Source organism: Bubalus bubalis, chromosome 10 (assembly GCF_019923935.1).
Source record: "Bubalus bubalis isolate 160015118507 breed Murrah chromosome 10, NDDB_SH_1, whole genome shotgun sequence".
In the NCBI taxonomy this organism is placed as follows: Eukaryota; Metazoa; Chordata; class Mammalia; order Artiodactyla; family Bovidae; genus Bubalus; species Bubalus bubalis.
This window is the reverse complement of record NC_059166.1, coordinates 49,942,836-49,968,151: the sequence shown is the minus strand read 5'-3', so window position 1 is coordinate 49,968,151 and position 25,316 is coordinate 49,942,836. Positions and strand designations below refer to the sequence as shown.

Sequence of the window (25,316 nt, the reverse complement as noted above, 5' to 3'; positions counted from 1 at the left end):
CTCAACTGTGGGACATTGGCAACTTCGGTACATATATTTTCTTAATTATGAAATGAAAGCCAACTAAGAATGTTGGATGAATTGCTGCTGCTGTTGTTCAGTCGCTCAGTCGTGTCCAACTCTTTGCAGCAAACAAGGCTTTCCTGTCCTTCACCATCTCCTGGAGTTTCCTCCAACTCATGTCCACTGAGTCAGTGATGCCATCCAACCATCTTGTCCTCTCAGCCCCTTCTCCTCCTGCCTTTAATCATTCCCAGCAGCAAGGTCTTTCCTAAAGAGTCGGCTCTTCACAGCCAGTGGCCAAAGTATTGGAGCTTCAGCATCAGTCCTTCCAATGAATATTAGGATTCATTTCTTTTAGGATTGACTGGTTTGATCTCCTTGCATCCAAGGGACTCTCAAGGGTCTTCTCCAACACCACCATTCGAAAGCATTAATTCTTTGGCGCTCAGACTTTCTTATGGTCGAACTCTCACATCCATACATGACTACAGGAAAAATCATAGCTTTGACTATACACATCTTTGTTGGCAAAGTAATCTCTCTGCTTTTTAATATGCTCTCCAAATTTGTCATAGCTTTTCTTCCAAGGAGCAAGCGTCTTTTAAATTCATGGCTGCAGTCATTGTCCACAGTGATTTTGGAATCCAGGAAAATAGAGTCTGTCACTGTTCCCATTGTCTCCCCATCTATCTGCCATGAAGTGATAGGACTGGCTGCCATGATCTTAGTTTTTTAATGTTGTTTTAAGCCAGCTTTTTCATTCTCCTCTTTCACCTTCATCACAAGGCTCTTTAGTTCCTCTTCCCTTTCTGCCATAAGGGTAGTGTTATCGGCATATCAGAGGTTATTAATATTTCTCACAGTAATCTTGCTTCCAGCTTGTGCTTCATCCAGCCTGGAATTTCGCATGATGTACTCTGCATATAAGTTAAATAAGGGTGACAATATACAGCCTTGGTGTACTCCTTTCCCAATTTTGAACCAGTCTGTTGTTCCATGTCCCTTTCTAATGGCTGCTTTGTGACCTGCATACAGATTTCTCAGGAGGCAGGTAAGGTAGTCTGGTATTCCCATCTCTTGAAGAATTTTCCACAGTTTGTTCTGATCCACACAGTCAAAGGCTTTAGCATTGTCAATGAAGCAAATGTTTTTTCTGGAATTTTCTTGCTTTTTCAATGATCCAACAGATGTTGGCAATTTGATCTCTGGTTCCCTCTGCCTTTTCTAAATCCAGCTTGAACATCTGGAAGTTCATAGTTCACATACTGTTAAAGACTGGCTTGGAGAAGTTTGAGTATTACTTTGCTAGCATGTGAAATGAGTGCAACTGTGTAGTAGTCTAAACATTCTTTGGCATTGTCCTTCATTTGCGATTGGAATGAAAACTGACCTTTTCCAGTTCTGTAGCTACTGCTGAGTTTTCCAAATTTGTTGGCATATTGAGTGCAGCACTTTCACAGCATCATCTTTTAGGATTTGAAATAGGTCAACTGGAATTCTATCACCTCCACTAGCTTTGTTTGTAGTGATGATTCCAAAGGCCCACTTGACTTCGCATTCCAGGATGTCTGGCTCTAAGTGAGTGATCACTCCATTGTGATTATCTGGGTTATGAAGATCTTTTTTGTATAGCTCTTCTGTGTACTCTTGCCACCTCTTCTTAGTATCTCCATACTCTTTCTGTCCTTTATTTTGCCCATCTTTGCATGCAATGTTCCCTTGGTATCTCTAATTTTCTTGAAGAGATCTCTAGTCTTTCCCATTCTATTGTTTCCCTCTATTTCTTTGCATTGTTCACTGAGGAAGGCTTTTTTATGTCTCCTTTCTATGCTTTAGAACTCTGCATTCAGATGGGTATATCTGTCCTTTTCTCCTTTGCCTCTCACTTCTCTTTATTCAGCTATTTGTAAGACCTCCTCACACAATGATTTTGCCTTTTTGCATTTCTTTTTCTTAGGGATGGTTTTGATCACTGCCTCCTGTACAATGTCATGAACCTCTGTCCACAGTTTTCAGGCATTCTATCGGGTCTAACCCCTTGAATCTATTTGTCACTTCTACTATATAATTGTAAGGGATTTGATTAGGTCATACCTCAATGTTCTAGTGGGGTTTTTTCCTACTTTCTTCAATTTACATCTGAATTTGGCAATAAGGAGTTTATTATCTGAGCCACAGTCAGTTCCCAGTCTTGTTTTTGCTGACTGTATAGAGCTTCTCCATCTTCAGCTGCAAAGAATATATTCAGTCTGATTTCTGTATTGGCCATCTTGTGATTTCCATGTGTAGAGTAGTCTCTTGTGCTGTTGGAAGAAGATGTTTGGTATGACCAAGTTTCTCTTGGCAAAATTATGTTAGCCTTTGTCCTGCCTCATTTTGTACTCTAAAGCCAAACTTGCCTGTTACTCCAGGTATTTCTTGACTTCCTACTTTTGCATTCCAGTCCCCTATAATGACAAGGACTTCTTTTCTGGGTGTTAGTTCTAGAAGGTCTTATAGGTCTTCATTGAATTGGTCAACTTTAGCTTCTTAAGCATTAGTGGTTGAGGCATACACTAGGATTACTATGATATTGAATGGTTTCCCTTGAAAATGAACAGAGATCAGTCTGTCATTTTTGAGATTGCACCCAAGTACTTCATTTTGGAATCTTTTGTTGACTATGAGGGCTACTGCATTTCTTCTAAGGGATTCTTGCCCACAGTAGTAGATATAATGGTCATCTGAATTAAATGGACCATTCTGGTCCATTTCAGTTCACTGATTCCTAGAATGTCGATGTTCACTCTTGCCATCTCCTTTTTGACCACTTCCAATTTGCCTTGATTCATGGACCTAACTTTCCAGGTTCCTATGCAATATTGTTCTTTACATCCTTGGAGTTTACTTTCACCACCAGACACATCCACAACTGGGCATTGTTTCCACTTTAAATCAGCCACTTCATTCCTTCTGGAGTTATTTCTTCATCCTTCTCCAGTTACATATTGGGCACCTACTGACCTGGGGAATTCATCTTTTAGTGTCATATCTTTCAGTGTCGCTGGAATAACATGGACAGAACTTAACACAGTTGTTCATACACATTAGATATTTGTTAGAAATATTTATTTCCTTACTTCCTTTGCTTTTCTGTTCCATTCTCATCCTCTTTCAAGTAGAAGTCAAGAGAGTCAATATCTCCATTCAAGAGATACCTGGAGTAATAGGCAAATTTGGCCTTTGAGTACAAAATGGAAGCATGGAAAAGGCTAACAGAATTTTGCTAAGAGAATGCACTGGTCATAGCATGCATCTTCTTCCAACAAAACAACAGAAGACTCTACACATGGGCATCACCAGATGGTCAATACCAAAATGAGATTGATTATATTCTCTGCAGCCAATGATGGAGAAACTCTATACAGTCAGCAAAAGCAAGACCAGGAGCTGACTGTGGCTCAGACCATGAACTTCTTACTGCCAAACTCTGACTTAAATTGAAGGAAGTAGGGAAAACCACTAGACTATTCAGGTATGACCTAAATCAAATCCCTTATGATTCTATGGTAGAAGTGACAAATAGATTCAAGGGATTAGATCTGACAGACAGAGCGCCTGAAGAACTATGGACGGAGGTTTGTGACCTTGTACACGAGGCACTGATCAAGATAATCCACAAGAAAAAGAAATGCAAAAAGGCAAAATGGTTGTCTAAGGAGGCCTTACAAATAGCTGAGAAAAGAACAGAAGCTAAGGCAAAGGCAAAGGAGAAAAGGATAGATATACCCATTTGAATGCAGAGTTCCAAAGAAAAGTAAGGAGAGATAAGAAAGGCTTCCTTATGATCAATGCAAAGAAAAAGAGGAAAACAATAGAATAATTTGAAAGACTAGAGATATTTTCAAGAAAATTAGAGATACTAAGGGAACATTGCATGCAAAGATGGGCACAATAAAGGACAGAAATGGTATGGACCTAACAGAAGCAGAAGATATTAAGAAGATGTGGCAAGAATACACAGAAGAACTATATAAAAAAGATCTTCATGGCTCAGATAACCACAATGGTGTGATTACCCACCTAGAGCCAGATATCCTGGAATGCCTAAGTGGGCCTTAGGAAGCATCACTGTGAACAAAGCTAGTGTAGGTGATGGAATTCCAGTTGAGCTATTTCAAATCCTAAAAGATGATGCTGTGAAAGTGCTGCACTCAATATGTCAGCAAGTTTGGAAAACTCAGCAGTGGCCACAGGACTGGAAAAGGCCAGTTTTCATTCCAATCCCAAAGAAAGGCAATACCAAAGAATGTTCAATCCTCCACACAATTGCACTCATTTCACATGCTAGCAAAGTAATACTCAAAATTCTCCAAGCCAGGCTTCAACAGTACATGAACTGTTAATTTCTAGATATTCAAGCTGGATTTAGAAAAGGCAGAGGAACTAGAGATCGAATTGCCAACATCCATTGGATATTAGAGAAAGCAAGAGAGTTCCAGAAAAACATCTACTTCTGCTTTATTGACTATGCCAAGCCTTTGACTATATGAATCAGAAGAAACTGTGGAAAATTCTTCAAGAGATGGGAATACAAGACCACCTGACCTGCCTCTTGAGAAATCTGTATGCAAGTTAGAAGCAACAGTTAGAACTGGACATGGAACAACAGACTGGTTCAAAACTGGGAAAGGAGTATGTCAAGGCTATTTATTATCACACTGCTCATTTGACTTATATGCAGAGTACACCATGCAAAATGCTAGGCTGGATGAAGCACGAGCTGGAGTCAAGATTTCTGGGAGAAATATCAATAACCTCTGATATGCAGATGACACCCCCTTATGGCAGAAAGAGAATAAGAATTGAAGAGCCTGTTTATGAAAGTGAAAGAGGAGAGTGAAAAAGTTGGCTAAAACTCAACATTCAAAAAACTAAGATCATGGCATCTAGTCCTATCACTTTATGGCAAACAGATGGGGAAACAATGGAAACAGTGACAGACTTTACTATATTGGGCTCCCAAATCATTGCAGATGGTGACTTCAGCCATAAAATTAAGACACTTGCTCCTTGGAAGAAAAGCTATGACCAACCTAGACAGCATATTAAAAAGGAGAGACATTACTTTGCCAACAAAGGTCCATCTAGTCAAAGCTATAGTTTTTCCAGTAGTCATGTATGGATGTGAGAGTTGGACTGTAAAGACAGCTGAGTGCTGAAGAATTGATGCTTTTGAACTGTGGTGTTGTGAAGCCTCTTGAGAGTCCCTTCTACCACAAGGAAATCCAACCAGTCCATCCTAAAGGAAATCAGTCCTGTATATTCATTGGAAGGACTGATGCTGAAACTCCAATACTTTGGCCACCTGATGCAAAGAACTGACTCCTTGGAAAAGACCCTGAAACTGGGAAAGGTTAAAAAGGCAGGTGGAGGAGGGGACGACAGAGGATGAGATAGTTGGATGGCATCTCTGACTCAATGGACATGAGTTTTAGTAAGCTCTGGGAGTTGGTGAAGGACAGGGAAGCCTGGCATGCTGCAGTCCATGGGGTCGCGAAGAGTCGGACATGACTGAGCAACTGAACTGAATTGAACTTCCAGTAGGAGTAAACTAAATGAAGAAAAATAGAAAAGTTATCACTTTAAAAAAAAAAAAAGCCCCCATTCTTCATGCAGTTATAACATAAAAAGTATCCCTCTGAAGGATAATATTATTGTAGCAGAAATTCTGAGGGAAAAAAAAGAACTAGAAGATACACTCTTTATATAGGCATGGAACAGTAATGGGACACCTTGTATACCTTGTGAAAAAGTTTGTGCTTTATTGTGTAGATAGGAAATTGGGAATCACTAAATAATTTGAAGCAAGAAAATGGCCTTGACTTTGACTTTGGAGGTTGATTTGAATTAGACAATACTGCAGCTTTATACACTAGTTGAGAGGATATAATAGGTCAGGTGAAAAATGATGAGGTCCTGGGTATGAGAAGAAACAGTACACATGGAGAATAGCATAAACACTTATGAGATATCCACAGGAAAAAAAGGAAGTAGTACTTAATGTTTGATGGGACTTAAGGCACAAGAGTGTGAGAAGGCAAAGAATGACCCCGGGTTTCTGGTGGTGTGGCATGAATGACAGTGTGGTAAACTGAGAGAATGAGAAGGTAAGTTGAGAAATTCCACCATTAGTGGAAGTGGAATTGTTGGTTATGTGGTCAAGATGTGATTAACTTAATAAGAAATTGCCAAATGGTTTTTAAAGTAGGTGAAATATTTTTTACTACTACCAGAAAATAATGAGAACTTTAGCATTGTCAGTCATTTCAATTTTAGCCATTGTGTCAGTGTGTAGTAACACCACATTTTGGGTTTTTTAAAATTTTAATATATCAGATAGTTTATCTGTTTTTGTATATGTTGGTGGAGATGTATAGCTGTGAGTTTTGGCAGATGTTGAGACTCAGGTAGTCACTATCCAGTTAGGATACAGAGTAGTTCCCACTCCTAAACCTTGGTGACCGCTAATTTAATCTGTTGGTAGATTTGTCTTTTGCAGAATATCATATAAATAGAATCATAAAATACATAATCCGTGGAGGCTGACTTCTTCTACTTAATGCATTTGAGATTCATCCATGTGGTTGTATGTATCAGTGCATTATTATTTATTATTGCCAAGCAGTACTGTATGAATATACCTGAGTTCACTTTTCCTTTGACCCACTGAAAGACATTTGGGTTGTTCCTATTTTGAGTATAAAAATGACAGTAATGGCCAACATTTATTGAACATTACCATGTTTCAGGACTGTTTAAGGCACTTTATTTGTATTAACATATTTAATATTCACAATGGTAACTGAAAGGAAAAGATTAGAGTAATAAAATATAGAGTAGAAGACAAAATTTTAAAGTTGGTATAATTTTATAGACTTCTTCCCCCCATGGCAGATTTTATTTCTTGATTATAATAGAAATGAAGACTTTTTCTTTTTCTCTTGATGCTGTTGATAACATTAACATAAGAATAATTTTAGTGCTGATTAGCAATCTTAGCCATCATCTAAACCAATCCTTTAATTATAAAGATATGGAAACTGGGCAGATCAGTTTTTAGTAAACATTTTGGTTTATTTTTTGTTAAAGAATGATGAGCCATGGTTAATATACTACTGATTCAGCAAGTGGAAATCATTTTCTATATAAAATTCTGAGCTATATAATTTCACTTTCCCTTCTGGAACTAATGTATATTTGACTCAGTTCCTCTCATTTTGATTATGAGAAAAGTTCTGTCATGGATATAGCTGATCAGACGTAAGGAATCAGAAAATGTAAACTGCATCACTTAAAATATAATGCTTTATAAGTTAAAAACTTATGTTTAAGTTTTAACTTATAAGTTTAATAACTTAAAAACTTATCATGAAAGAAAGCTAGCACCACTACACTCTCTGACAGAAAGTGAAGAAATATTTAATTAATGGATACTCAAAAATAAATTACATGAAGCACTGTTTGAGGCCCATCCACTCCTTGGGATGGATATAGATAGATGGAGACATAACTGCTATCAGTAAATGGTGCATGGCATGATACTGTAATCACATACTATAAAGATATTTGTAAAAAAGTCTTATGAAACTTGATCTTCATGCATTTTAGGGAAGGTGCTGATAAATACATCATATAGTAATAGTATCCTCTTTATCAGAATTCTCAGGAGAAATTCCTCTAATAGCAAAGCACCTACACTTTTCTCTTGAGAAATTAATTTCTGTGTTATACTATAGACATTTTTACAATGTGTAGATAATTACATGTGCTTTTACATACTGGCCACTTGAAAGCTTAAATTTGTGACCACCAGTATATCAGTATATTTACATTATTTAGTTTTCATTTAATGCTGGGTTCAATATTTTTATTCTTGCTCTCTTCTTGGGAATATATTGCTACATGTTAAATATTCCAGCAAATCACTAATATCCTTTTGGAAACAAAGCAGATAAGAACGGCAGATGATTTGAGACTAAGGAAAGGTGAATGGCAGGTAGGTAGGCAGGGGCAGCAGGCAGCAAAAGGAGAGAAAAGAGGCTTCACAAGGGGTGGTGGTGCTGGTGGTGCTGTAGTCGCTCGGTCATGTCCGACTCTTTGCAACCTTGTGGACTGTGGCCCACCAGGCCCCTCTGTCCATGGGATTCTCCAGGCAAGAATACTGGAGTGGGTTTCCATGCCCTCCTCCAGGGGATCTTCCTGACCCAAGGATCCAACCTGTGTCTCCTGCCTTAGCAGGGAGATTCTTTACTGCTGAGTCACCTGAGAAGTGGAGACTAGAATTACACTCAATTACCTAGTTTTTGTTTTTTCCCTACCTACTTGCCAGGCATCAACAATGGATCCATATCTAAATAGCAATAGAATAAAAGCATTCCAAGTCTCTCTCAGTGAATACTAATTCAAATCAGCTCTTCAGAAGTCAAATTAGGAGGAATAATAGAGATGACTGGCTGAGAGATATGTACCTAACTCACTTTTTGATGCTTTAATTTTTGATAGGACCTAGGGAAAGCTAACACATAATCAGAGCCACAAGGATTCAGTTTCACTGACTTGTGTTTTGCTGTTATATACTTGGAATCTATTGTGTAATAATCATCACAATAACTAGTCTTATGGAATTCCCTTGAGTGTTATAAAATGTTGACGTTTTTCATGATACAATTTTGCCTTCTTTACATGAGAAGTCACAAATTAGTCACAAAAATAGTGACCAATGAACTGGTCCAACCAGAAAATATTTTAAAAATATTTTGCAATATTTGCCAACAGGTATAATTAGAAAAATCCCCAAATACGCAGACATACATCCCCATTTTAGGGATGCAGAGCTACAGAGGGGGCAACACAGACAGGAGCTGTTAGCATCTACTCCTGTTAGGTTACAATTGTCCACAGTTGCAGGTACTCCATGCATTTACTTACATTACCTAGTAGTTTCCAGTAGGTTTCTGCAGTTTTGGTCCTAGGTATAATGCCTGTTTGAGAAATGTATTTTAAAATGTATTGACAAGGCAAAGTCTGTCTTCAGAGGGGAGGGGGTGCTTCTTTTCTGGCAACAAGAGCCATATAACATCTTGCATTCACTGCTTAGAAGCTCTCTCACTACCAAATGTGTAGTCAACCATATACACTAGTATCATATATACATTCCTTTTAAAATTTCATCATTGATTATATATTAATTTTGTAACTATTTCTTAGAAAAAATATGTCAAATCCTTTCTGCAGAGTCAGTGTGCACATATTCTTATAAGAGGAAACATTAAATAAATTTTAGTTGAGGATGACTCAAGTAAAAAAATGAAATGACAAAATACTGTGTTAATGGAACATTTTATTTGCAAATTAAATTAAGCCTTAAGCTACAAACACATAATACTCATATGAAGAAAAATAAAATTTGAGTTCAACTACTGTTCATATAATGACTGTCACTACATATTGTTCTTACACGATATCTGAAAAACCAAGAACATAATTTTCAAGAATGTACTTTAAATAGATATAACAACACAGCAAATTTTCAAGGAAGAATTTAGTAATCAGATTTGCAGTTGACTTTTACATGATGTCAGATTGGACTGCTCTATCATAATACTAATAGCTTAATAGTCTGTCATATGGATAATATGGGTGATTAAAAAACGTTATTATACAATGGTGGTCAAGAAATATAAATTTAGTGTGTATAAACTGAATAAGTATGGCAGCTACTCTTCAGTGACTCTGTTCGAACATAAATTTCTAAAATGTATTGCATGTATTACAACTGAATTTCCTTTAAAGTATTTTCTCTTTTGGATTTGATATTTTCAAGATCAGGATAAAGGTCACTTTAGATACTATAATCAAATTAACATGGTGATATACAGTGTTTTCAAAATGGCTTTTGTAAAACTGACTCAAAAATACTTTTATCCAGGGACATAATTCCTTAATATATTTATTTTAAATGCTGTTAAGTAGCTGAAGACTGCCACTTTGTGTTGTTTATGATTGTTCAGATTTTTAACCTATTCTTTTAAAAAGTCAAAAACACAAAAGCATGATGATACAATCATAAACTATAAATGAACTGTGTGTAGAATTATTGCTACTGTGGTACATGATTATTTTGTAGAGTGAAATAATTATTTCAATGGGATAGACTCTAAAAGGCATTTTAACTTCATGGTTACATTTATGGTTATATCAATTCAATATATAAGCTACCTTAAATGAAGTTTAGAACATACAATATGAAAAGTGCTACAAGTTTTGAGCTTAATAAATTTTAGATCTGCAACTACTTGCCTATTAGGTCTTAAATTATTCTGCCTTTTGATTCATAAATAGTAATTATAACAACAGCAAAATCTAGTCACATTGAAAACTGTTCTTCCCTTCACTGATAGTTGGAATATAACAGCACTACCACTAAGTTCTTTGATTTGACTAAGGAGGAATTAAGTAAGCCAAAGTAGTACTTGAATTTTCCAGGATAGTAATCTTACATTAAACATACAGTAACATTTAGCCTTTATGTGGACATATAACAATCAGCATACAATTTAAAGTACATTTTTTTTAAAAAAAGAAATAGCTGAGCCAAAAAATTCTTTTTGGTTCAATTTTTCATCTTGAAATTGTAAATATTTGTAAAAATAACTGAAATTTTGCTGGTAGTAAAAAAAAATTTTGCTTCTACACTAGGGGACATAAGTGTCCACCCTTAATTCTAAATTTAGGTAAAAACTTTTAAGGATTGCTTCCACATGTAAGCACTGTAGAGTTTATAAGCAGTCATTATGTTTAAATTTCATAACTCTGGTCAGTTTCAAAAAAGGTTTGGTTATGGCTCAATCAGTAAAGAATCCACCTGCAATGTGGGAGACCTGGGTTGGGAAGTTCCCTTGGAGGAGGGCATGGCAACCCACTCCAGTATTCTTGCCTGGAGAATCCCTATGTACAGAGGAGCCTGGTGGGCTGCAGTCCATAGGGTTGCAAAGAGTCCAACATGACTGAGCGACTAAGTACAGTACAGCACAGGAAGTTAGTAGGTTCTCTAGTGGTTTGTTACTTTGATGTTTTCAAGTGAAACTGAAATTGTTAGTCACTCAGGCTCCTCTGTCCCTGGAATTCTCCAGACAAGAATATTGGAACGGATTGCCATTTCCTTCTCCAGGGGATCTTCCCAACCCAGGGATGAAATCTGTATCTCCTGCATTACAGGCAGACTTTTTACCAACTGAGCTGGTTTAGGAAGGATCAATTTCCTAAAGGATGTCAGAGCAATACAATTATGCCCAAAGAATAAAAAATAGGAAATTTTTAAATTTGGGAAATGGTTTCTTATTTTTCTGTATATAACACAAATTCACAGATTTTAAAAGTATGTACAGTTAAAAGATGTCTTCTTTTTAAATGCTATATAGAGTGCAGACTGAATACTACTTTTTAACTGTTAATCAGAAAGTAAATATTTCATAAATAATTTTTATATCTAAGATAAAATTTATTCTGTGCATGCTCTTATAAGATGAAAGTTAACTATTTTATATAACAAAATAGTCATTTTTAAATTGTACTCTTAAAAAAATTAATATAGAACTGAGATCAACATTAATAACAGCAGTTTTTTATAATATCAGTCCTTAAAAAGGGAGTAGTAAAAGAAAGATTTGGTTTCTATACAGTCAAAAAAATAGCCTGATTAAACCTTAAAATAATAATTCATTTTAATCCATGCATTATATATATTATACTATTTCTCCCTTTAAACGGTTCCTTTAGTTTATTGAATTAAATAAAAGCAAATAATTTTTGTGATTATACAGTCTAAACTTGTTGTGAGTTAAATGGTAATGAATACCTGAGGAAGATTTTGAAGCATTCTTCCCTAAGAATAACAAAATTATTAGAGATAATGCTTTCAAATAACTTTTTTTTAAAAAGAAAATAAACATATTCAAAGAATTATAAATTAGTAAACTATCTTTAGAGCTGATTCCAAACATTCTTCCCTTGAGAATTAACTTTCTGCAATGAAGACAGAATCTATTTTATCTTAATTTGAAATCTGACTATTAGTGGCTGGTTGGGGTAATGTGTGTTGGGAACCACAACAAAGCTCAGAGGTGAGTCTGTGATCCTACATGATCTATATCCGTAATGAGAGCAGGAGACAAATGGTGGTGTCCATGCTGAGGATTTCTGACCTTGTTTTTTATACTTTCTCTTAACCTCAGAACTATTTCATAAAATTGTCTATTATGGGTTCAAGCATATAACATAAGCAAAGACAAAAGTTCCTGCGTGGTAGATATCTAACTAAACTTTAATAAAATATAGTAAGTAATAAAAATTATTAGGTATGACATATTTAGAGTTTATCCCTAATAAAACATATAGTGGCAAACTGACTATAATAAAAACAAAAAAAATCCAACGGTTATATCAGCATGAGTGTTCCTATGAATATGGTTAGTTATAATATAATAGTGAATTATTCTTGTAATTTCCTCTAGAAAGTGAATTTACTAATTACCATTATACTAATTTCCCATGGTCTGAATATTCTGAGATATAGCAAATTCTCAAGTTATAAATCAATTTAACATTAATCATGCCTCTTTTCAAAGACATGCTAGTTTGCTTTGAAAGCACTGCTTAAAAATAACTCATTAGACAATGACATTTATGACAAATCCCACTATTTGTTTCTGAATGAATGTCCTTATATTCTGACTATATGTATTCTGTATTGCTAACATTTAATAAATATCTAAAAAATATTCATGTAAGAGCATATATATTAGTTTCTTTCTATAGTTCTAGTTACAAATATTAACTAAAATAACAGAGTGTCTTTTATTCTCTAGTTTTTAAAGAGATTCATTTTTTACAGATGATCAATTTGTCACAATATGACAACAGACCACAAGTCTTTATCCTGTTAGGTAACATAAAAGTATAATGTTTTTAGATGGGGATATTATTATATACAGTAATTTAAAGTCTTTTAAATAAAATATTTCCATTATTAAATGTTACATCTAATAAAAAGTCAAACTTAGGAATGAAATTTTATTTCCATAATCCTTAAAATCTGAAATGCTAAGTAAATTTTCTCTATTAGTTTTGGTAAAAATAGCTTAAAAACTTAAAAGGTGGCAATCCAATGTTAGTATCAACTTTTTCTTAACAATTCATCTGTAATTAATATTAAATTTAAAATCATGAATAATAAAACAAGTTAAAGATTGACAAGATACCCTAAAAATAGTATTTTAGGCATTGTATTTCCATAATAATTGTAAATTGGCTATATTTTTTCAATAACTGAGAAGCAATTCTTAACTTTTATGAAAAGCCTTTATGAAAAGATTTTCCTTCTGAAGTCTGGAATTCATCACTACAAAGTAGAAACATTAGACATGCAAAATACCTAGCAAGCTCTAGGAAACCAGAAATCTGCATATGATGATATATATTGTGTTACAGAAAGCAGGCCTTCATCTCAGTAAGGCTTAAGGCATATTTTCTTCTGAAGAATTATTGGAATGTTTTCCAGAGTCTGAATGCTAATAGGACAAAGTTGATTAGATCATTAAAAAATGAACCATGTTATTATCTTTTACATCTTTGTTCTTCAACAGAGGTATCAAATATATACACAGTTCTATTTCTTTGGGCGCAGAATACTAGTAGGATTAATTGTGTGCTAACTACTCTCTGAAACACAAGCAATTGCCTATTGTGAAATAAAAACAGCTATCAAAGCAAGATTTCAATTCCAGTCACAGATTCAGCAAATTTATGCCATAAGGAATATTATTTGCACAGCTTTTCTCTCAGTGTAACACTGTGAAAGGTGGCAATGATATTACGATCCTTAACAATGTACAAATTATTTTTATTAGATAATGGTAACAGTACATATTGATTTTGACAGTTTTCTTCCCATAACTCAAAACAAAAGGAATGTATTGAAATTAGGTAATTTCTGTAATTATTAAACTTAAGTCAATCCATTAAGAAACAGGTTGTGTGCTAAGTTCCTGGTGACCTAATGCATAATTTGCTCTTTCCTTTCTGTATTTTTCAGACCACTTGCGAGTTAGCTCTAGATAAAGACTTGGTTTATGAGGCTGGTAATCCAGGTACACGATATTACTGGTTCTTTTGGGAACAGCACTTTCAATCTGAGTTCCTTCATGCCACTCATTAAAAGAGGTGATGGAAATTATACTGGGGTGGGCTTGGAGTGCAGCACTCAGAGCAGTCTCATAATATTTCCCGTTGATTCGGTTACGAGTGTTATGAGAGTTCCATGGTCGGATGCTGGTATCTATGTATCCTGGGCCCACACTTGGGATGAACATTAGGTCGAACTGATCACAAAAATATTTTATCTTAGCCCAGTTTTCATAGGATGAGCCATAAGTAAAGCCATTTGTGGCAAAGTATGTATAAATTCCATCAAAACCACCTCGAAGAATTCTGTATCTATGCTTTTTATCTACTAGAAGTGCAATAAACAATGCATCATAAGGAGAGTTGCGAATGCTCTGAGACCCTGAGCTGGTTAAAAGATTGGCCCATTTTTGAGATGCTGTGATATAGGAATCATAGACGTAAAACATTGGAAGAGCATTGCCGTTCTTAGTCTTGTACCTATAAAAGGCAGGATGATTTCCATACCTAGAATATAAACATATATGAAAATAAAATGAAAATTCATGCCTTATTTCCCATAGTCAATTATTTATGTACTGAAAATGAAGGTAATCAGTACAGTTTAAGTGTATTGTTCACCTTCTTTGTGGAATTAGCTACGTAAGTATAATCAATAAAAACACATTTTTAATTTTACACATTGGGAAATGAGATACTGGATACATTAAGACATTAACAAACAAGAAAGTAATTACTTATATTGAGGTTTAAAAATTACGACTAACACAATAAAAAATCCATTTTTCTACATGAAAATACTGCTTTTGTGTCTGTGTGTGTTCTAAATGATACATGTCCCAACTGTTGCTGACATGTTTCTTTATAAGAGTATGGCATCTGTCACAGACTATTATCAGTAAACCCTTAAACAAAATGAAACTGTGCTAATAAATTCTTTTCTTGTAAACATACTGAAACATAAATGAAAATATTAGATGTGAATCTACCATATCTAATACCAATTCACATTTCATATTAACATTTTTTTTAAAAAAAGACTTTATATTCATAAAATTTACAGAATAATTTTGTAAATTATTTTTACAAATATGTTACAAACAATTTTGTAAGAATTTAAAATATTAGATGACAAACATCATAGTCTAATATACACATAAGAGTAAAAACAGCAACTTATAATTATTCATAGAGAAATTGAATTATAAGAAAATTCAGAAAAGTTCCTCAAAATGCTTGCAATATTCATTACAAAAATAAATTGATATTAATGTCATACTATGTCATTCAAATCTCTCAAATATAATTTAAATATACTTATAACAGCAATTATAGGAGAGAAGAAACTCACTTGTCTATAATGTACTTGACATTTTGGTACATGGTTTTATCATCTCGATTCTTATATGGTTCAATATGAAAAGTGACCTAAAACAAAAAATATTGATAGAGAAAAAATTATGATTAAAAATGAAAATGAAATAATAAACTGACTTAATAAACTGACTTACCTTAACCTTATTGAAGTTGACTTATATAGTTGAATAACAATGTGTTAATTATTGTTGTACAGTGAAGTGACTCAGTTATACATATATACATTCTTTTTTATATTCATATTCTTTTCCATGGTGTACCATGGGACATTGAATATAGTTCTTTGTGCTATGCAGTAGGAGCTTGTTGTTTATCCATTCTTTATATAAAAGCTTACATATACTAACCCAACTTTCCATTCTATTTCTCCCCACCCTACAGCACCCAACAGTCTGCTCTCCATGTCTGTGATTCTGCTTCATAGATGGGTTCATTTGTGTCATGTTTTAGATTCTACATATAAGTGACAGCATGTGGTATTTGTCTCTTTCTTACTTCATGTTGTATGATAATCTCTAGGTCCATCCATGTTGCTGCAAATGGCATCATTTCATTCCTTTTTAATGGCTGAGTGGTATCCCATTGTGTATATGTACCACATCTTCTTTATCCATTCATCTATTGATAAGACATTTAGGGTGCTTCCATGTCTTGGCTATTGGGAACAGGGCTGCTATGAACACAGGGGTGCAAGTATCTTTTTGAATTATAGTTTTGTCTGGATATAAACCCAGGAGTGGAATTGCTAGATAATATAATTATATTCAGTTTCTGAGGAACCTCCACAGTGTTTTCCACAGTGGTTGCACCAAGTTACATTCCCACCAAGAGTGTAGGAGGGTTCCTTTTCTCCACACCTTCTCCAGCATTTGCTATTTATAGACTTTTTGATGTTGGTCATTCTGACTTGTGTGAGGTGGCATCTCATTATAGTTTTCATTTATATTTCTCTAATAATTAGTAGGTTGAGCATCTTTTCATTCGGCTACTGCCATCTGTATTTCTTCTTTGGAGAAATGTCTAATTTAGACCTTCTGCCCATTTTTGGATTGGGTTGCTTGTTTTTCTGTTACTGAATTGTATGAGCTGTTTATGTATTTTGGAAATTATACCCTTGTTGGTTGCATCATTTGCAAACATGTTCTTCCATTCTTTAGGTTTCCTTTGCTATGCAAAAGCTTATAATCTAATTAGGTCTCATTGTTTGTTTTCATTTCTATTGCCTTGAGAGACTGGCCCAAGAAAATACTGGTATAATTTACATCAGAGAATGTTTTGCCTATGTTCTCTTCTAGGAGTTTTATGGTATCATGTCTTAAGCCTTTCAGCCATTTTGAGTTTGTTTTGTGTATGGTGTGAGGCTGTGTTCTAACTTTATTGATTTACATGCAGCTTTACAACTTTACCAGTAACACTTGCTGAAGAGATTTTTCTTTGAATTATCTTCAGTTTCCTTTATTAATGTTTTACAGTTTTCAGGGTGTTAAGTCTTTCTTGGCAAGGTAAGATGTATACTTACTGAACACAGAAGTTGCTAGAGAATTCTAACAGTAATAATGTTTACTAAGTGCTTTCTCTTTTAAATAATGCTCTAAATATTTTATACTTTTTAACTTCAGTTAATTCTCACAACTCTATAAGGTAGTTACAATTAGTATCTCCATATGAAGCAAAGATAAGGCAGTTCAATGAGTTGTCACCTAGCCAGCTGGAGGCAATATAAGCAATCTGAATTCAAAGGGCAAATGTTTGATCACCTTGCAGTGGTTCATCCTATATACTTATTCCTTTTAAAAAATAAATAGGAATATATTCTATATTCAGATATATCTTTCTTTAAAAAAAGGCAAAACAAAGTATGATCTAGAAAAACCTGGATTCTTTTTTCATGCGTGAACATTAAGTTTACATTTAAATGCTGCTGCTGCTAAGTCGCTTCAGTCGTGTCCGACTCTATGCGACCCCATAGATGGCAGCCCACCGGGCTCCCCCGTCCCTGGGATTCTCCAGGCAAGAACACTGGAGTGGGTTGCCATTTCCTTTTCCAATGGATGAAAGTGAAAAGTGCAAGTGAAGTCGCTCAGTCGGGTCTGACCCTCAGTGACCCCATGGACTGCAGCCTTCCAGGCTCCTCCATCCATGGGAAGCCTACTGGAGTGCGGTGCCATTGCCTTCTTCAACATTTAAATGCAGTCAATAGCAAATGTCTTTAAATGACAGATTCTCCTATACAATTAAAATAGCATTTTACAAAATAACACACATTTAATATGTACTATTCAAATAATTTATAACAAAATTACTTAAAAATCAAAAACATATTATACTGAACAATAATTTTCAGAATACTCATTATTAAATACTCATTATTGATGTGGTTTATACATCACTACCATGATGATAGAAAGCAGAAACCAAAAATACTTTTAAAGTACTGTGCACAGAAAATTCAATTTTTCTAACCAAAAAAAGGTTATATATAAATCAAGAAAAACTAATTTTGGCTACCAAAACCATTCTGTAGGTCATTTATTACTAGCAGAATAGACTGTCATTTAAAGCAAAGATCATGTGTACTATCTACTTAAGATTTGCAAAACAACTATGAGAATTTTCATTTTTATTACTAATTTTACTGACTTACCATTAAAAATCTTTATGGAAATCTGATAAACTTATTGATAATATTTTAATTTTAGAGTGGTTCCTATGAAGCATGTATGGAATTCCAGACTTATGTGCTACTGCAATATAAAATGTCTTTGTTTTCAACTACCTTAATTAAAGTGAAATGTATTTTGCATTAATCAGTGCTACTAGTTCTCACAGAATTAATTTTAAAGTCAGACAACATTCCGGAGAAGGCAATGGCACCCCACTCCAGTACGCCTAGAAAATCCCATGGACGGAGGAGCCTGGTAGGCTGCAGTCCACGGGGTCGCTGAGTCAGACACGACTGAGCGACTTCACTTTCACTTTTCACTTTCATGCATTGGAGAAGGAAATGGCAACCCACTCCCGTGTTCTTGCCTGGAGAATCCCAGGGATGGCGGAGCCTGGTGGGCTGCCGTCTATGGGGTCGCACAGAGTCAGACACAACTAAAGCGACTTAGCAGCAGCAGCAGACAACATTCAGTGTAACTCATTTCCCACTTTTAGTAAAATTTCAGTAATATTATACAAAGAAAGGTTTTCGTAGTAACAAAATATATTCATTTCTGCAGTATACTCTAAGTACTACTAGGGCAGACTTTGCAGTAGCTCTGATAGTTGCTTTTTAACTTCAAATGAAAGAAAATTGACAAGGATATTTGTATTTTCATACTCTTACATAATGTAACCTTGGATAATCTCCCTTTAGATGCAACACTTTCTAAGGAAGTTTCATTTTATATTAAAGGACACCATATTTAAACAAATATCCTACATTAAAATGAATCTGCTTGTAAAGTTGCAAACTATAAATGGCTTTCTTTCTATAAAATGCAGATCAATACATTTATAGTAATTCAAAAAGCTATTATTGATATACAACACTCATATTATCCTTCATATTTCTAACTCATTAGTGGTAATAATATTTCTTTATAGGTTTAATTAATAATGTGATATATCACCATTTCACTATTCTGTTTGGAAAAAAATCTATTAGACTAATACTACCACTTTAAAAATGACAGAATCATATATATATATATATATATATATATATAAAATCAGATCTTTATAATATCTTTAGAAGGGGAAGTAAGAGTCATATAGATGCTTCCTCATTTCATGCTTCCAATTTTAACCATGCACCCAAAGTGAACCTTTTAAGTGAAAACCTGATGATCCTGGAGAGTGGGATTAGAAACATGATGGCATAAAATGTTCCCATTATTTATTCCCTTTTAAATCAACATATGAGATATTCATGCATGAGCAAAAGTGCCTCCGTGGTGTTTTAGGACCTAGTGTCTTACGCCAAGGAACCCAGGAGTTGTCTCACCCACCGTGAAGATGATAAGAGACAAACTTCTATTTGAGCTGGGAAACAGAGGAGTCAGCCAAACTGCCTAGACTTTTGTTCCCATCAGGCAAAAACTGGGTCAGTGAAGACCCAGGCAGGCACTCACATATGAGACAGAACCTGCCGAAGTCCAATCCTCCCAAAGAGAGACTTCAGCACATAACTGGAGACCAAAAGTAAGTACATAAGTAAACAGATAAATGCTAGTTTGGTGGCAGTAGACAAACTTTCTAAGCATCCAGTTCTGCCCAAGGAAACACTGAGAGGGAAAAAGAAAGCTGGTAATTAAGTGCCTGGCTAAGTGCCTTTCTAGCTGGACTGGAAAGTGGCTGAAAAAATCCATTCTCTCCACCAGTACCTAGAGTACTAAGATATGAAATTTATAACTAGGGGAAGGGAGGATATTAGGAAAGATGCAAATAAGAACTTCATTTGGTGGGAAAGGGACTGTTCTTAGCAGAAGTCCACCTAGGAGCCACCGGGATTACCCTATTGGATCTGCAGGCACCCCCAATGTACCCAGTGCTAAACTCACACTTTACTGCCACTCTATGTTGGCTCCATGTATGGGTTCCCAGTGCCACTGCCAAGAGAAAGCTCCAGTAGAGTGAGGACGTGTTCAGAATCTACAAACTGGAGGTAAAGAAACTTTTTAAAAAGCAAAAGAGAGGGCAGAAATGCTTAAAAATTCACTCAAAAGAGGAAACACAGAAGACTAGAGCAGATACAAATTCACGAAAACAAAGTAAAAACTCTAATATCAACACTACAATAACATACCATCTGCTGAAGGCAACAAGAAAAGAGTGAAGGAGGCATCTAGTAATTCATATGCAAAAAGAAAAGTGCAAATCTAAAGCACATAAGAAATATCAAGGAAACATGGCATCACAGAAAAATTATCTATTTCTAGCGGTCAAACTCAGAGGCACAGAATATTGCAAACTATCTGATAGAATTGAAAATAGATGTTAATCAACAGGTTACAAGAAAACTCAAGACAATTCAATAAAATCATGAATAATATATGTGAATAAAACAATTCTTTATTAGAGAGACTGAAGTTTTCAAAAGAATCAAACAAAAATTCTAGAACTAGATAGCATGCAGTACAGAGAATATTTAGCAGGGCAGAGAAGATGAAGATAGAATGACTGACTTGGAGGAAAATTTTGAAATCACATAAAGGAGAAGAGAGAACTGAAAGAGAAAAAAAGAGAAAGGATCAAAGAAAGCCTACATGATCTACAGATATTCATCCATATATCCTGAAAAATGTCAGGATAAATGGGATTCCAGACACAGAAGGCAGGGTCAGGGAGTTAAAGAAATAATAGATGAGAACTTCGAAAATCTGAGGAAAGACTTGGACATACAAGTCCACAAAGCTAGTAGATTATCCTATTCAGTTCAGTTCAGTCGCTCAGTCGTGTCCGACTCTTTGAGACCCCATGAATAGCAGCACGCCAGGGCTCCCTGTCCATCACCAACTCCCGGAGTTCACTGAGACTCACGTCCATCGAGTCATTGATGCCATCCAGCCATCTCATCCTCTGTCGTCCCCTTCTCCTCCTGCCCCTAATCCCTCCCAGCATCAGAGTCTTTTCCAATGAGTCAATTCTTCGCATGAGGTGGCCAAAGTACTGGAGTTTCAGCTTTTTAGCATCATTCCTTCCAAAGAAATCCCAGGGCTGATCTCCTTCAGAATGGACTGGTGGGATCTCCTTGCAGTCCAAGAGCCTTCTCCAACACCACAGTTCAAAAGCATCAATTCTTCAGCGCTCAGCCTTCTTCACAGTCTAACTCTCACATCCATACATGACCACAGGAAAAACCATAGCCTTGACTAGACGGACCTTTGTTGGCAAAGTAATGTCTCTGCTTTTGAATATGCTATCTAGGTTGGTCATAACCTTTCTTCCAAGGAGTAAGTGTCTTTTAATTTCATGGCTGCAGTCACCATCTGTAGTGATTTTGGAGCCCAGAAAAATAAAGTCTGACACTGTTTCCACTGTTTCTGGAATCCAAAATAAAATGAACTTGAAAACTCAGAGAGGAATGATGGTTACCAGAGGCTGGGCGGTGGGGGAATGAAATAGATGGTGTTTAAGAATATATTTGGGCTTCCCAGATAGCTCAGTTGGTAAAGAATTCGCCTGCAATGCAGGAGACCCTGGGTTCAATTCCTGGGTTGGGAAAATCTGCTGGAGAAGGGATAGACTACCCACTCCAGGATTCTTGGGATTCCCTTGTGGCTCAGCTGGTATAAAGAATCTGCCTGCAATGCGGGAGACCTGGGTTCAATCCCTGGGTTGGGAAGATCCCCTGGAGAAGCGAAAGGCTACCCACTCCAGTATTCTGGCCTAGAGAATTACCTGGACTGTACAGTACATGGGGTCACAACAGTCAGAGACGACTGAGCAACTTTCACTTTTTACTTTCACTAAGAATATATACTTGCAGCTAGTAGATAATTAAGTTATGGAGATCTAATCTAACCATGATTATAAACAACAAAACTGTATTACAGCAAACTTGCTAAGAAACTAGATCTTAACTGTTCTCATCATGAGAAGAAATGATAATTGTGTGTCATGATAGAGAAGTATTAGCTATCAATGAGTGATATTACAATATAAATAAATGTTATAATTTTAAACTTACACAATTTTATGTCAATTATACCTCAGTAAAATTAAAAAAAAAAAGGCAAAAATCTGATACGCTTTTCTGCTTCTCAAAGCCGTCTACTCCCTGCTTCACTCCTGCGCACCCTCCATCCCCCACTGCAATTAGAACGAGGCAGATCGTCCTACTCTTATGTGCTGCCATCGTACTCCTCCTCCAATTACTTGTGTTTGTCTCTGACCACCACGAGATTGCAAGGTCTCAATCTAAGAAGAATACCTTTCTTAGTACTACCAGCATCTCCAACAGTACCTGCCACATAGCAGACCCTGAATGATTTCCATGAAACAGACAACCATCAAATTAAATTCTAGGTATGCCATTTACATACCCCATTTAGGTAACATTCATAAAGTTTTCACCATAAATTCACTTTATTATATAAAGAGCAATAAGGTAAAAAAAAAAAAAAAAAAAAAAACAAGGTCATAAACAGTGAAATGTTTTCCAAATGAAGCTGAAAAATCTTTTAGAAAAGAACCATAGATGTAATACTCATAATTTTAAGTTTTACATGGTCAAAAATCTGCAGAAGCCTGAGTAGCAGACATTATGATGACTTCTGAGCAATAAGTCAAATAAATAATGGATGGTGATAAGTCAATAGTGTAAGAAATATAATTTATATATAAAGTAGAAAAAACTTGCTCTTTTAAAATGATTTTATTTTAAAATAAATAAAACTTGCTCTTTTAAAATAAATTTATTTAAATGCAAGAACATCATCAGTGGCTGAGTTAGTTCTTTCCCCTATAATTCTGATTTTCTTTTACCTAGTTGGATAATTTAATTCAGTCAGGTTTAAGGTAATGATGTTTTATAGTAATAACAACCCACAATCTGAGTGTCTTCAAAGACAAACATTTGTTTACTACACATAGGTCTTTGCACTGGCTATGCTGGTTTTGTTCCAGACTATGGATCAAGTTCAGTTTTGCTCAATGTCTGTCATGCTGGGTCCCAGACAGAAGGAGCATGTGGGGCATGCTGTTCGCATGGAAGAGGAACACAACCATGGAAACACATAGTACTACTGCTCAGACATGGTATACATGACTTTTTTAACATCTCATTAGTCAAAGCAAGCCATCAGGCCAAGCCCAACATCAATGGGACGAGAGGTATATTTGCTCTTCCCATAGAAAAGAAGGAAAACAGGAATAGTTGTTGCTTCATCAAAAGATTATTTCACTGCTGCGTTATTAATGATACAGTGGTAAATACCCAGCTGTGAAATTTATAGTCTCTACAAAACCAGACTACTCAATGACAGTTAAAACTGCTATAATACTTGTTCTAGTGAATATGCAGGCAAGTATATAAAAGAGCAGATCGCTAAATCTTTTTGAAAAATCATGATTTACATTTCAGTACTGAGAGACTTTCACTTTTACTCAATTACTCTTCCAAAAGAAATTAGTGTACATTTGCAAAATATAATGTAGAATAACATTTTTACTATTGTCAAACATTTTTATTTTTCTTATGACTTAAAAGGCACCCACTAAATGACTTTCAGTTGAAGTTAATAAATCAAAATTGCAATCACAATGTATTTAGAGATGAATATTAAAGCATTATGTAATCAAAACTACTGAGCTATGACAAAAGCTTAACTGTGAGGCTAATTCCTTAAAAACTCTCTATTCCTAAACAAACAAAGAATGAAAATAAAAACATTTTCATCTCAAAAAATAGAGTAAAACAAACTCAAGCAAATTAAACACATTAATCAAGAATGAAGTAGATGATATAATCATTAGAATATTTTAAAAGTAAAATCATTGATAAATTGAAGGGTCATTTTGGGGGGAAAGGGGTGAAGTAAATCTATACTAATTAAATTGGGGGAAAGGGCAGATTATTTCCTTAGATTAGCAGGCAAAAAGTGTTAATAATGAACCCATTTATTTTACATTTAAGTTTTCAGGTGTGAACAGTTATGTGAATTTAGATCCAAGTTTATCAGCACAGAACTCATAATACTATAATTCTTCTATTTGTATTATATTGCCTTAGAAGTTTCAGTTATTCTAGTAAATTATTATCATTAATTAAACATTAACTTTCCCCCCTATTTGGAAGCAAAGCTTTTCACTCTTTACAGAAACAAAATTTTACTACAAACAAAATTTTCATCAAATTATAAAAAATGTTGACGGTGAACGTCAACACAACAGAAATCACACAAAAGTATAATAAATAAAACCATCTTATCACTTCATCCTATCATTCTACAAATGAAGCAGATAAGCCAAAAAGATGAAGTAAGTAATTGAAGATTCCAGAGTACTCAGCTGGGACAAGAACTCCAGTCTCGTGATTCCTGGTCTATTTTTTGGCACTGGATAGAGTTCATTTACCAGACACAAGGCCAAGAAATGTTTCTAAAATTTTTTCAAATTATTACCCTGACTGGTTCCATATTTTTCTGATCATGACATATACAATCTGAAGCACAGAGAAATTAAGTATGCTGGTGACCACACCTCTTGGCCACATTCTCCTTCTGCACAGAGGCTTTAAATAGAACTAGCCAGCTATCTCGGAGAAGGCGATGGCACCCCACTCCAGTACTCTTGACAGCTATCTTCATGCATCAGAACATTTCACTTTACCTTTAAGAATGTCCTGAAAGTACTAAAACTGCCACCTCTCTTGAATTGTGGTGGCTTCTTACTTCCCATCTCCCAGGATAACAGTAGAGCCTGGACAAAAAAAGTGGCCTTTGGATCTGTTTTATGGAAAATAAATCATGTTTGTCCAGAATCGACGGACTTCCCTGTACTCAAATGGTAAAGAATCTGCCTGCAATGTAGGAGATCCAGGTTCGATCCCTGGGTTGGGAAGATCCTCTGGAGAAGGGAATGGCAATCCACTCCAGTAATCTTGCCTGAAGAATCCCATGGACAGAGGAGCCTGGCAGACTACAGTCCACGGGATCGCAAAGAGTTGGACACGACTGAGCGACTAACACTATACTACTAACCATCCAGACTCAGACCTGATGTCT

At 35.3% G+C, this 25,316-nt stretch overlaps 1 protein-coding gene across 1 annotated transcript in view; it reads right to left on the bottom strand.

Moving 5' to 3' along the window:
* Nucleotides 1-9,368: 9,368 nt before the first annotated feature.
* The window catches only part of MANEA (mannosidase endo-alpha), a 72,907-nt gene continuing 56,959 nt past the window's right edge, over nt 9,369-25,316 (bottom strand). Inside the window, exons 4-5 of the mRNA XM_025294612.3 lie at nt 15,578-15,654; nt 9,369-14,733 (exon numbers count right to left, since the gene is read on the bottom strand). Coding sequence (XP_025150397.2) covers nt 14,064-14,733; nt 15,578-15,654 — 747 coding nt within the window. The 3' untranslated portion in view covers nt 9,369-14,063. The remainder of the gene's footprint in view (nt 14,734-15,577; nt 15,655-25,316) is intronic.